We start from the raw sequence: 13,668 nt of genomic DNA on the forward strand, positions 1-13,668 counted from the left end.
AATAAAAGTTTACAAGCTTACCACATGAAAATGGGCTGTGGTGACATTGCTATGACTGTCAGTGTTGTCTATGGTGTTAGCAATGTTGTAGTGCAACATGATCTTCTAGTGCAGAGGTGTCTTAACTCCATTTTGAGGGCTTCACATTGACCTGTTTGGTGAGCAACATAGTATTGCCTTTGCACTGACGGGTTTGTTCTAACTCCCAGGGTCCCAGGCTCATTCTAATTTGTGGTGTAGGGGAGCTATTTGTTTCTAATTCTGTCTGAAGAGGTCTTAAGACTGCACCAAAACCTAGAAAACTCCTATTATATCTGTTTGTTACTGTCTCTTCTTTCCTTGTCTGCATTTGTTGTTATGAACCTACTGTCTGTGTTTTTGCTAAAGTTGTCCATTTGAAGTCCTTTGCATTACTGTGGTGTTGGTTAATGGTTGTTGAGATGATGTTGCTGTCCAGTCCCAATGGTTTTACTCTAGTGTTAACCCCTTTTGTTCACAGAGAAAGATGCAGAGGAGACGTCTGTAGCGCTGACTAAAGGTGCTGAAGTGAAAAGAATTGCAGGTAGAGGAACTGGGAGCATTTATTCTGCGTGACTATTTTCAATCAAGTGACTTGACTAATAAGATCCCCTAATATTTGTTTTTATGTTGTCTGAACTTCAAATGCAACAGTTTGTCTAAAATGTCTCATTCTCTCATTTGTCCATTTATGGTGCATCTTAATTTACCATTATAGCAATCACATAGGCACTAATAGGGTTTCTTGGAGTTAATTTTCCACCTCAATGGAGCTTTTAAGACTTTGCATAAGTTTGACACTCTGAAATCTAATTCACTCTTCTGGGACTGAAGCTACTAACCTTTTATCCTCCTCCACCTTTTGGTTCTGTAATATGGAATAATTGCAGTTTGCCTCATTTTTACAAGTCCAATTTTGCCTTTTCTTACTGAACTCAAATGCTGCTCAATGACCCTTTTCTGTTTCAGAGCTGGAAAATGATATCAACGTTGGACGAATAGTAAGCTCAGGTACATGTGCAGCCACGCAAGCCAAAGCCTCCACCTCCTCGCTCTCTGTGCTCTGCTAGAAAGGAAATGACAAACTCCTACAAAACTCTGGAATAGTAACGCAGCCCCATTTGTGGTCAGAAACTAGTTTGCTTTTTATTAGAAATTAGGAAGCTTTGTCAGTGAAAGCTTTGTATTGAAATAGTTTCACAGTTGGTGATGAATCAGACAGACAACACTGCCCTCTGTTTCCGTTTGATAACAATTGCCAGCAGGAGTTTTTCTCCAAAACATTTTTTCTTGTCTGATTTAATATCTTCCATGTTGCCTCGTCTTTCACCACGGCTGTGTGATGCTTCTCAGTGTAAATTTCCAACATAAATGCCCTCACCTTGCTTGTCAGCGACCACTCTCCCTCGGCAGTGCTTTGATTCTTCCTCAAATACTTGTCAAGCATTCCCATTGTCCTTTTCTTCATCTCTGTTTGCCAGCTTCTCTTTGAAGGCAAGACTCACACACACACCCTCAGGAGTAATTCTGCGCTATGTTTAACTTCGACTAATGTCACATCTGTTACATGCGAAGGACATCACATTATTTCACTGATAGAAATAATGTGAAATGTCTTCATTTTCAATGGAAGGCTGCAGTGAACACTGAAATTTCACAAATCGAACTAAACTTTTCATTTCACCTCAAATATGTTTTTCTTCTGGTTTTCTGTGCTCTTCTGTCTACCTCAGTTCTTCAAAACACCTACTGGATACCCATAGGTGATCTCAAACTGTTTTTCTAATGTTTATTTATTTATTGTTTTATCTCAACAGATGGTTTTTGGCTGGCCTCTGCCTAACCTTGCTTGTTTGTGTTGATTCCTTAATCCAGATGCTTTTACTTTTCCATATGCTGCATTGTTCTCCCTGTGGAAGCCACACATGTCGTTTACAACTACAGTTACTGAGCTGATAGTTGAAATAATGTAGAATGGATGTCCACAAAACGTCCCCAGCAAAGATGAGCCATTTCAAACACATGTGCTTCACAGACTCATAGGCCTTTTTGTTTGTCTTCACTTTGCAGGGTACGATAAGCAGGGCTTTCTGCTGCAGCTGGAAACGAAACTGTGAGTATATTTCTCTCTCATAAATGGTTATTAATGCGACAGGTTCATGGATTCTCCATGCAATGCATGGGAGATGAGTGATTCAACATCTGGCTTTAAAAAAAGTGGAATCACAACTCTTGGAGGGACCAAAAGAAATCATGTACTGTTTTCCAGCCTTCTGGGTTTGTGGAACATCCATCTATTCAGCTTTTTCATGTAACATTCTTATCTGATGGCCTTTAATAACAAGGGGAAGAGGGACAGAAAGCAAAACAACATAGAAGAAACATAGAACAACATTCATTTCTTTGCGACCTGAAAATGACAATAGAATAATAGAAAGAACTAGAAAATTCCTGAAGAAATTTAACCGGGGCCTGCCAAAGTGTGCTTGTCGGTTTAGACACAGCGTTCTGATGCTAAAACTTAGCATCAATGCTAAGCTAATCTAAAAAATTACAAAGGAGCATGTGAAGAATCACAAGAATGTTGACTAACATGGACTTGCACCATTGAGTATGTTAAAGTACTGTAAGTGTATCAATTGAATTTAGCCAAAATGCTAATGTTAGCATGCATGTGGGGTATCACTAGCATGTTGTCTTACATTCACTTCCTCCATTGAGTATACTAAGCATAGCTAATGTATAAGAAATAGCTAAAATGCTTATGTTAGGGAAAAGGCTCATAGTGGAAAGTGAAATGCTAATATTTGTGCAAATGCATTGCCTTGCTGCGCAAGGCAGCGCACTACTAACCTGAGAGGAATATTGAGGCTTTTATTGACATCTTCTATGACATAAATCTATGTCTTAGATCAAAGAACATCTGTTGTTGTGAATGCTTCCATCTCAAAACATCAGGTATTATACAAGCAGCTCTTGGACCCTTAGTACAGTGTTTTTCAACAATTTTAGTATGGAAGAAGTCTTAGCCACCTTTTTTTTCCCCTGACTTTTGGCGCTGGATATTTGATTACCACAGGAGTGAGGAAAGTTTTTAACCAACTACTTCCAGGTATCGAATTTGAAACCAGTAGCTATCAGGATGCACTCAGTGCACAGAGTACGATGAGTTTGATGCGTATCTTTTCAAACCTTCTCCGGCTGGAGACGGTTGCTGTGAGAAAAATCTTAACCATCAGGACGAGTGCACTGTCTCTGAGTATGACATGTTCGGTGATTATCTTTTCAGTCCTTCTCCAGCTGGGAAACCGGAGAAGGATTCTCTGGATTCTCTGGCCAGAGAAAATGCAGCAGCAGTTTGCAGTGAATTTTCAGAGGACAGTACTCTTGAAGAGACCTCTGTAGAAGGGAACAATCGATTCATCCAGTCTTTCTGAAGAGCAAATGTCTCCGGCTTTGGAAATTTGCTCTGAAAAGGAGACAGTGGAGTCCAAAAACTCCACTGTCTCCTTTTCAGTGCAAACGTCTCCGCCTACGAACGTTTACTCTGAAAAGGAGACAGTTGAGTCCAATAACTCAACTTCTGCTGAAACAAAAGCAGCATTAGAAGACCGGACCGATGAAAAGAGATCTGTCCGAGGGAATGATTTCACCAAATGTCACGAATCTCCCAAGATCCCAAGACCACCAATTTTCCTGGCTGCAACATTTGCAATGAAGAGAATAGACGTTGCGCTTAAATGAGCAAACGTTCGCATAGACGTCATAAATAATAAAAAATAAACAGTTTCTGCTGCGGTGATCAGTACAATGCAACGACACAAGGAGTAAAAAGGGAACAGAAAATAAATAAATATGTTCTATTCATCTACTTCTATAGCCACTTAATGTGGGCTCTCTGTTAATAAATGAGCTGTTATTACTTAATGTGTGCAAATTAAATAATAACAAACTCTGACAAACAAACTCCGAATTTGTCAGAGTTCTTGGCAGGATTGTGGTGACGTACAGGGTTTCTGCTGCGTTACCTTGACAGAGGCTGCCAGCTGTATCTTTCTGTTATGGAATCTGTGTTCCTGTGCGTTCCAGGTCTCATTGTCTGAAAATGATCCTGGCATATCCACAATAGACCAAATGCTACAGCAAAATAACAGCTAGCTTGTTAGCTTTCCACCTCTGTGAGGATGTATTTACTTTCCCAATAAAGTAACAGGGATGTAATTTCATAAAGCTTCAGAGAACCTCACTTTTAAAAAAACATTTAGGCTCTGCAAACTCACCACTCCCAGAAATGTGCAAATAATTGGGAGTGTATCTTTGTTTCTATTGCAAACCAATGCAGCTGATTCAACACCAGAGGTAGTGATTTCATATTTGTTGGCAGGCATTATACATTTATGTATAATGCCTGCCATCATGTATAATAAAAATAATTTTATTTTTTTGTTGTCTTAATAAGGAAATGTGATCTATTGTCATAAATATGGCAAATGCAAACTCACGGTAAAAGGGTTGAGTAATCATTTTAGAATTTTGTGTGAAGTGCAGTGTTGTATAAAGTACTGAAATCTCAGAGTCAAGTAAAAGTATAAGTACCTCTCCAAAATATGACTTTGGTAAAAGTCCAAGTCACTGACTGAAATGTTACTTGAGTTAAAGTCTTAAAGTATCTGAAACTTCTTGTACTTAAGTATGGAAATTACTGTAAAAATGGATGTACTCAAGTAATGTAATGAAAAGTACAAGTAAAAAGTAAAACAAAGCAAATGCAGTTTGAATGACATTTTTTATATTTTGGTAAACGTGTCAAATACACTTAAAATAATGTACACAACCAAGTGCAGGCAAAATTAAACCTGCTAATAGATATACCTGCAGGCATCATTTAGTTAAGAAAATTAGGTGCTTTACCTATAGCACAAGGTTAACTTAACCTGCTTTACAACTGAACCAGCTTCTTAGTAAACCCTCCAGGACAGAAAATACAAAGTTTTTGTAAGCCTTAAGTTTTCCCTTCAAGTAAGGTCAGTGCTGAAAATGAGAAAAATAAATAGTACAGAAAATGCGGCCAACATGAAGAAAAAGATCTGTTACGATTACTCTACTTCACAAATCAGTGAATCAGTCAATCCTACAGTCAGTAGGTGGTGCACACAACTGGTCATTATGCAAAAGAAAAAAAGAATTGAGAGGGAAATGCAGCTTATTGGCATCTGTAGACCTGGTTTTGAACTTGCATGCCTTTTCTATATTCGTTAAATTTAGTCTAAATTGCTATCGCTATGGCTTCTGTCCCCCCTTGAACAGAGGAGTCTAGGTAGCCTGCTACAGTCAACCTTAGGCCTAAGCTAAATACACCACGTGTGGAACTGAAACACTGCCAAACAAAGTTCATTTATGGTCAACGTTTCACAATACAGTAGTGCCTAGTGACCAAGCTATAGTTACTGAAACAGGAGGATTATAACCATTTCATAAGACGTTACCTCGATGTGTTTCTTCAAGTTGGACGGGGAGTTTTTGTAAGATAGAATTTCCACATCTTCGGGCAGGAATAACATACACTGCATGCGGTACGACGAATCTTTAACACCCACGAAAGAGTGTATTGTGTTTAAATAAGGCCATGGGCTCTCGTCACCAGCTGGTGGTTCCCCTGGAGCCGTGTCCGACGTAGTTGCAGTCGTTGTGGTCTCCGTCTCCTCCTCCATGTGGCTGCTGCTGATTGCGAGACTTGCTTTGTGTTTAATGGGAGAAGCGAAACAGGTGTGTCCTATTGGTGGTGATGAACAAGCCCAGGCAAGTAGGCTACGGACTTTGTTCGGTAGCCTACTTGCTACTTGCTAATCAGTAGGTGGGGTCAAAACACTTTGTTTCTCTCTCGCGCTTTTTTGTAACGAGTAACTAAACCACACATTGAAAATGTATCGGAGTAAAAGTACGCAATTAAGTTCGGAAATATAGTGAAGTAAAAGTGAAAGTCATCAAAAATTTTCATACTCGAGGAAAGTATGAAGTACTCCAAAATATACTTAAGTAAAGTAGTGAAGTATTTTTACTTTGTTACTATACAACACTGGTGAAGTGACATATTGGTTGTCAGTGAGGATGTGTTTTTTTTTTTTTTTTTGTACCCCTCCAGGGGTCTTTTGTGGGCTCTAGTGTCCCTTATATGATAGTAGGCTGACAGGAAACTGGGAAGGAGAGGGGGAAGACATGCGGCAAATGTCGTCGGGTCCGGGAGTCGAACCCGCGACGGCCGCATTGAGGACTCAAGGCCTCCAAATACGGGTCGCGCTAACCACTACGCCACCACGGCACACCCCCGAGGATGTGTTTTAATAGATTGTTATTCAGCTATCCCTTTGTCAGCACATCAGTGGATGCGTGTGCAGTTCTCTGAATTTGTTTGACTTAATCACTCCAACTGCAACGGTGAGATCTCCATTACGCTGCCTTTCGCTTACTGACCTTCAAGGTGTCTGTCCTCACACACACACCATCTAAGCAGTCTGTCAACACACAGTTTAAGGTGGATTTTATGAGTTCAGTTTGTATAAAACAGTAACTTTATGTCTATACTCTCATTAATTATATAATGATGCACAACAATCTATTATTCATTTAAAAGCTGTTAATTAGTTTGCAACATGGATAATTTATTTAATGTTAGTAGCATGAGTGATGCTTAGAAAATTTCATACCCACCAGTTTATGTATTTCCCAATAAAGTTCCAACTGTAAATAACCTTAAGCAGAATAGAAATCTTGTCAAGGAGAAAATAAGAGCTGTAAAATGATGTGCAAATGAGGCCTAGGTGAACCTTTTCTGCTGACATTTCTGACTTTGGACCTCACAAAGAGCTCAGACCTTGTCTCTCTTTTTTTTTTTTTTTTTTTTTTCTCCTCCTCCCTGTTTATTTGAACTAAAATCACGGCACACATCAGATTATTAATGATGGTGGTAGTAATCGGGAGGTTCTAGACTTTGCACCGCTGGTTTGATTATTTAAACAAGGGTCTCACTGTTTTGTCTCGCCACACACAGATGAGACGAAAAGTTGTCACTGACTTATTCAAGTTCCTAAGCAATCGACAGCTCTGACTTTCCTTGACAGTGTTTGACAAGCTCAGTTTTGAGGGTTTAAATGTGTTTCTATTACTGCTAATGAGTTATCATGATGTGTCTGAATGTTTCCTTGTGTTCTGTTAATGTCTAGGCCACCGGAGTTGGCATACAAGTATGGCAACCTCAGCGAAGGGGTCTGTAAACCAGGATATGCAACAGCCAAAATGACATCCATCTACCCTAAGTGAGTAGTCCGCTTTATCGCTGTTCTTTTTATATATGAAACGGATTGCACAAAGGACAGATCCTAAGGTTTCTTTATGGATTTGTATCTAGATGTTAATAGGAGATGAGATCCTTCTTGGGCATACCAAGATACATGATGTCACCCCCAAAGCCAGTCGGGCCTAAAGGCCTTTTCGTCCGACATAGAAAAGCCTCCACATTCCTGTCCAATCTGATCCTACTATCAATCGTGTTTTTATCGTCTACTTCCCCGCAACAAAAACTCAACTGTGTTCTTGTATTCCCCTGGTACACAATAGAACATTTGTCATCCAAACACAAGGTCTCCCATCTTTCCTCTGTCATATCGTAGAGCCTTTAAAGACTTCTCTATGGGCGACACAAACTTCCTGTCCTGATTCATCACAACCCTTCCCCCAACCAACCCACATGCTCCACACAGTCCTCCAGAGCCTGATGTCATTTATTCTTTTGATTTTCTTTTTTCTTTATCCCCTCTGGGCGTCTATTTTTTGTACAGCATCTCAGCTTGATCTATAGGACATTGTTCTATTAGCATTCTATGAGCCAAGCATGGGCAATTTTCCACACTGATGAATAAGAGCCAGTGGCATCACAAAGGAGTACTTGACCTAATTGGGGGACAAATTCACCATCACTATTTTTTGTGTTTTTGTTTATTTATTTATTTGTTTGTTTTTTACAGAACATTTAAACATTGTCCCCTGAAAGTAGAAACTTTTTAAGATAAGACTCGTAGAAGTGTCATCAATCCCGACATTAAAACCCTCCAGGGTGGCAACAAAAATGTGCTCCTATCATGCAGAAAAAATGACTTGCTCAGAAAGCCAAGCTGTTCTTTTCAGGTGAAAGTAAAGTGTGGCTTTATTTGGAAATGAATGTCCGGGAGTTTGGAGGAAGAGTGGAGAGGCACAGAATCTACCTCACTAAACGTCCAGTGTGAGGCTTTCAGTCTGTGATGATCCTGGAATTCTTGCAACTTTTCATGCTTTCCTTTGCAGACTCAGCTTTATGAAGACACTAATTCCATGTCTAAACCCCACTTGGCACTTGGTCACCGTGCCAAAAGGTATTAATATCGACATTATCAACCCTGGTGTCACTGTGCTGGATTGGCCAGCAAACTGGCCTTACCTGAATATAACAGAATCTACACTTTTAGAATCAGTAAATAACTCAAAACATCCCCAAGTAGACCTGTTCCTACTTTTGCTCTGGCTAGTCACATATGCCATAGATTTTCTAAATTTTTCTATGTCAAATGCATGGAAATCAAAAAAAAAATTGATATGGCTATTTGAATGTTGGAAGTCTGGATTCTAAAATTCGGAGAAAACAGCTTTCAAAAATTTACCCAAAACTGCTTTGCAACCTGGGTCTGTTCAGAAAGGCTGTTCATTTACATTACTTTGCATTTACTGATGATTTATTGGAATCCAGCAGCTCTTCAGGATTGATAAAGTTGTGAGAAGTTCAATTCCATTGCTGAGGTCTTCCCTCCTTGTTGTAGCACACAACTATATGCTTCACAGTAGCAAACTGCCAAAGAACCCTGCTTTTACAGAGGTTTATACGTAGATTCACTTTTGCAGGTGATCAAGTTTATTTTAATGATCCAAACAACATTCATTTCTTCCACACCTAGTTAGTTTTTGTTAAATAAAACAGGCTGTGTTATCCATCTCTGTTTCTTGGTAAAGTCAAGATGGTTCTTGTAGATTAAAGTATGTTGAAAAGGAAAAGATACTTGTTTTTCACCATGATTTAGTTTTAAATATTGCCATAAAAATGGGCCCACACAAAGTTCTTTGCTTTTGTTTTGGCTAAAAAAGAACTGAAAGTGTTTTTGGACAACATTGACAAAGCTTCCCAGAGCAACCCTCTCCATCCCCACCAGACCCCCAAACCCGACTGTACGCGAGCGGCTACGCGTTAATGACTTCATCTAATCAGCTACACATGTCTGATCAAAGTTCTGTACAGCTTGGAGCCCACTGATTATTACTACCTTCACTACGGTCACACAGGTCAATCAGCAGAATTAATGCTCTGGCTAGTGGAGGCTTGGAAGATGAAGAGTTAGGTGTGGGCTATATGTATTTTTTTATTTTATTTTAAATGGACTAAACCAATTAAATCTTTTCTCATTAGTTTTTATTCCAGTTTGAGAGGAAAATCATTCTTGAACTTTGATTTGTTCTCAATCGTGCTGTCCAAACGGGTGTGACCGACACTGCAGCGCTTAGAGAAAGCTGCTTAACCTCTGGCACTGAGGTCTTGTGGTTCCCCTTCTAATCATCTCCTGCTTCCTCCTTGTTTGTCTTCTCTGAAACCCCTTGCCCTGCAGAGTCCAATTTATTTTAAAACACCTCCCTCTCCCCTCAGCTTCACCCAAAACTGTTTGTGTTGGAGCCCTAAATCAAGTGTTGGCTGTGAACTTCAAGTGGCACGGTTATGAAAATATTGCATGTGAGAGATGGACCCTGCAGAGGAAATGAGCACAATGCATCCCTGCCTTCTGGCTGAGTTGGGAACCCTCACGTTTTATTTAACATCAAGCAGCCTCTTGTCTGTCTGCATTGTCAGGATGTCAGTGACTGACTGTTGGTCAGGGCTCGGTGACTCATAATAAGTCTTTGTTATTTATTGCCCCATCTGGCCTCACAAGTCTTAAGTTTAACAAATATCCTTTTGCTTAGGCAGGACAGAAGTCTCTGTGTGTGTGTATGTACATGTGTGGGTTCTTGTCAGGTGATGTGAGGACATGTAAAAGCCAATCTGGGTGCTTCGTCCTTTTCTGGCTCTCCTCTCCTCATTTTCAAAGTTTGGGATTAATCTCAGAAGTCGCCTGCGATGCTGGGAAGAAGTTAAACCTAACCGGAAGGTCTCCCTATGTCGGCCTTTATTTAGTCATTGCGTTTCAGAGATTCACGTTTATCACACTGGTCTGTCGCAGTGTTATAACACAGGGATTCCGGTTGAGACATAGGAGTGTGTGCTTTGCCGTCTCTACTTTTGATTTCCCAGTACCAAACGTCTGCTAGTTAGTGTTGTCTGGAAGCTAAAGGTTGCAGAGAACGTGTGTATTTATGGCTCCAAGTGCCAGACATCAGGCCATCAGTGGGATTCGAGAAATGCATCTTTGGTGGTCTGGTTCTGAGAAGAGAACTACACTTCAGTCCTATTAATCAATCTCTGCATACCTTCGGTAATACTCAAACCAATGGATTATCCTTTTAGAGCTCTGTGAACCACCACAGCATCGTCAAACTACCAAATGTAGATATGCACCAATTATAAAATGTCATTATGGAGTTCTTGTGAAGCCATTTTTCCCCAGACAGGTCAGAACCTTCTGAAATAATGGAATCAGAACCTTCTGACCCAGAAAGTTTCAATTTCTGTTATGAATGACTAGTATATTATATTAGAAGCAGAGGAGACATCACACCGGGGTGTGTGTGTGTGTGTGTGTGTGTGTAATACTACAAGGTAAGTACAATTTAGCTAATATTTCTAAGCGGTTAAAATGATTACAGCGACATTTTAAAAAGTTTTTAACATGCATATATTCATATTGACATTCAGCACTGCTATTTCGTGATGGAAACATCTGTTTATGTAGTCTGTCAATTTAGCTGACTTAAACTGGAAGATTTACATAACATTGCAAACATTTCCCAGTCTATCTCAAACTAGGATGTTTATAAACCTTCAAAGGAATAAAACAGAGTAACTTTACTGTAATAAGTTCATCTTTCTGCTGAAAGTGTCGCCATCTGAATAAATACCTGACAAGCCTTCATAGAAAATAATTTAGATTAAAATTTTAGAATATGAAAATGGCTCATTTGGTAACAACTTCCGCAACAATGAGTGGTGAAGTTAAAACTACTGTTAGCTCTCAGATATTGGGTGTTCATAGATTGAAAGAAAAAATGGAAGAGGTGATTCTGGAAGAAGTTAGTCCTGGAACATCAAAATCACTGGTGGCAGATGGACTTTTAAAATGCACTGAACTTATTTTTAATTGATTTGGTTTCTGTATGGACTAAAAAACATTTTACCTCCTAGTCTAATTTAAGAAGAAGGTTGTGAACTGGTGGCTGAGTCCAAGGTACTCTGTGGATTTGTTGCCATGCTATGGCAGGACAACAAAGGACCTGCTGTACTTTTCTGTTTATAAGCATCCTGTTTTATAATGGTAATGAATCAAGATGACATGATCTCAACATAATTTTGAATATAATGGTATCACAGCATTAACACCAAAACTAATCTAATTGCTTATTAAATCTGTTTCCCTACATTTATAACGGAAAGGCAAGAATTGATTCTATTTCTTCTAAAATAATAGGATACATAATGTATCCTAGTCTAAATTTAGTACATGACAATTGTTATCTTAGATGTATTTTGTTTGTCTTTATGTTAGAAACTGCCCACTTTCTTTGTGGGCAGTTTCATTTTCCATAGAAGAAAATGTGAAAATATATCTATGCTCTTTTCAGGAAGATGTTTTTTGTTTTGTTTCTTTTAGCAGCTCTAAATGAATTTTATTTAACTGGACAGAGGGAACAAATTGCTCTTTGGATTGTAAAGGTTGCAGACCTTTACCTTAATGTTCCCAAAACAGCAGACTTCAGGGGTAGTGATTAGTGCTACTTTTATATATTGCTTGGCCAAAATAAAATTAAAGAAAAGCATCTGCACATAGTTTTACAGAAAAACATTTTGCATTGGTGCAGGAATGCTGTATTCCTTGACTATGTGTATGTTGGACTGAAATTTTATCTGGTACTTTATGAATCCCAACCTTTGTGATTAATACCACTCTGTAGATGTACAGATAAAAAAAAAAAAAAACTTTAGTGTAGTGAGAGTGCACAACTGACTTATTATTCTTAAGGTTTTCTGAGTTTGCATTTTAAAATGTCATTATTTGTAGTTTTATATCTGAAGTAAAGGGGTTTCCCTCCTTTTTTCCTTGTAGGTTTGTGAAACTAGCACCCATGTTCCTCGACCGGAACTTCAAACAACACACAAAAATCAAAAACTACCCGCCTCCATTTGGCATCAAAACTCAAGGTAAAGTATTTTTCTGTCTTCCATTCGTGTTGATATGCACTGTACTGAGAGCTTCTTAGACTGTTTCACTTTTGTTATAGAATGTTCTATGCTCCTCAGACTCAAAAATAATATTGTTTTTTTTTTTAGTTTAAATAAGTTTAGTTCTGCCTTTTTTGTTGACTTTGACATTTGGCAGGAAATGTTTTGCTACCATGGTTTCAAGCCTTGTCCTAAGAAGTGTTAAAAATGAAATGCATTCCTGGTAACCCACCTGTACATTTTTCCATGGTTGTGTGATCATCAGACCATAATGACAGCAGAGTGCTTATACATTCCCTTGATTGGTTTATTGATGGACTGTTAGAAATGCCAGGTTTTTTTAAACACAAGAAGTTACCTCAATGTCACACGCTCATTTATTGTTTGACTTTTGGGTCTGTTCCAGTGACTGGCTTCTTATGGATCTGAACAGAAGTCACAATAAAAAGCACATTTTTGTCTAGTTAGTAAGTCAGAAAATGTCTTATCAGAGCTTGTATCAACAGGGAGCGATTGAAAACATAAAGGCTCTTAATTTGAGCAAGTTTCCACATTCATCACAGCACAGTGAACTGCTGGCAGAGGGGATGACCCTGAATTCACAGTGGTTTTGAGGAGATGTTTGACTGTGGTCTGGTCAGTGTGGTCTGTAAAAAAAAAAAAAAAAAAAAAAAGCCTCATCACAATGTTGATGACTATGGACACTTTGAAAAGACCTTCTTACAGCTTTTTTCACTCATGCCTTTTTATGGCCACACTGCCAGATTTATGGTGCACGTAACGTTCCTGTTGACACATTCCCCCACCTGAACTGTGGATCTCTGCAACTCTTCCAGAATTACCATAGGCTTAATGTTTGCAGTTGTTCCAAACAGAGCTCTGTGAAATCTCAGGATATTGTTTAATAATCTAACCCTGCTTGGTCTATCGTGCAAAATCCCAATCAAATACACCAATGCTCATTGTCACATTGCAAACACTCAGTTGGTGTTGCTATCTATTTTAAATAAACAGTGGGACCCTGTTATCCACTTGACCTGTAAAATTTAAGCTAGTTACTGACAAACCATGTTGCTTATATAGCAATTTATCATACCATGAGAATTTCATAGCACCTACGTCTGCTATCATTATCAAGCTTCATTGAGCACAGTTGCTAAGTAGCAGACAGTATTGGCGTCATCTTGTCTTGTTAGCTAGTGCCA

General features: G+C 39.0%; 1 protein-coding gene across 8 annotated transcripts in view; it reads left to right on the top strand.

Moving 5' to 3' along the window:
* The window catches only part of st3gal3b (ST3 beta-galactoside alpha-2,3-sialyltransferase 3b), a 74,227-nt gene that overhangs the window by 28,007 nt on the left and 32,552 nt on the right, over nt 1–13,668 (top strand). For 4 of the 8 annotated variants that reach the window (XR_003595898.1, XM_028020451.1, XM_028020450.1 and 1 more), the window contains 5 exons: nt 500–562; nt 988–1,029; nt 2,089–2,131; nt 7,239–7,331; nt 12,348–12,442. Coding sequence is in view for 7 of the 8 variants with exons in the window: in XM_028020451.1 (XP_027876252.1) it covers nt 500–562; nt 988–1,029; nt 2,089–2,131; nt 7,239–7,331; nt 12,348–12,442 (336 nt within the window). In the remaining variant the exon portion in view is untranslated. The remainder of the gene's footprint in view (nt 1–499; nt 563–987; nt 1,030–2,088; nt 2,132–7,238; nt 7,332–12,347; nt 12,443–13,668) is intronic. The other 4 variants (XM_028020452.1, XM_028020456.1, XM_028020453.1 and 1 more) reach the window with 2 other exon arrangements.

The sequence above is a fragment of the Xiphophorus couchianus genome, chromosome 6 (assembly GCF_001444195.1).
Source record: "Xiphophorus couchianus chromosome 6, X_couchianus-1.0, whole genome shotgun sequence".
Taxonomy (NCBI): domain Eukaryota; kingdom Metazoa; phylum Chordata; class Actinopteri; order Cyprinodontiformes; family Poeciliidae; genus Xiphophorus; species Xiphophorus couchianus.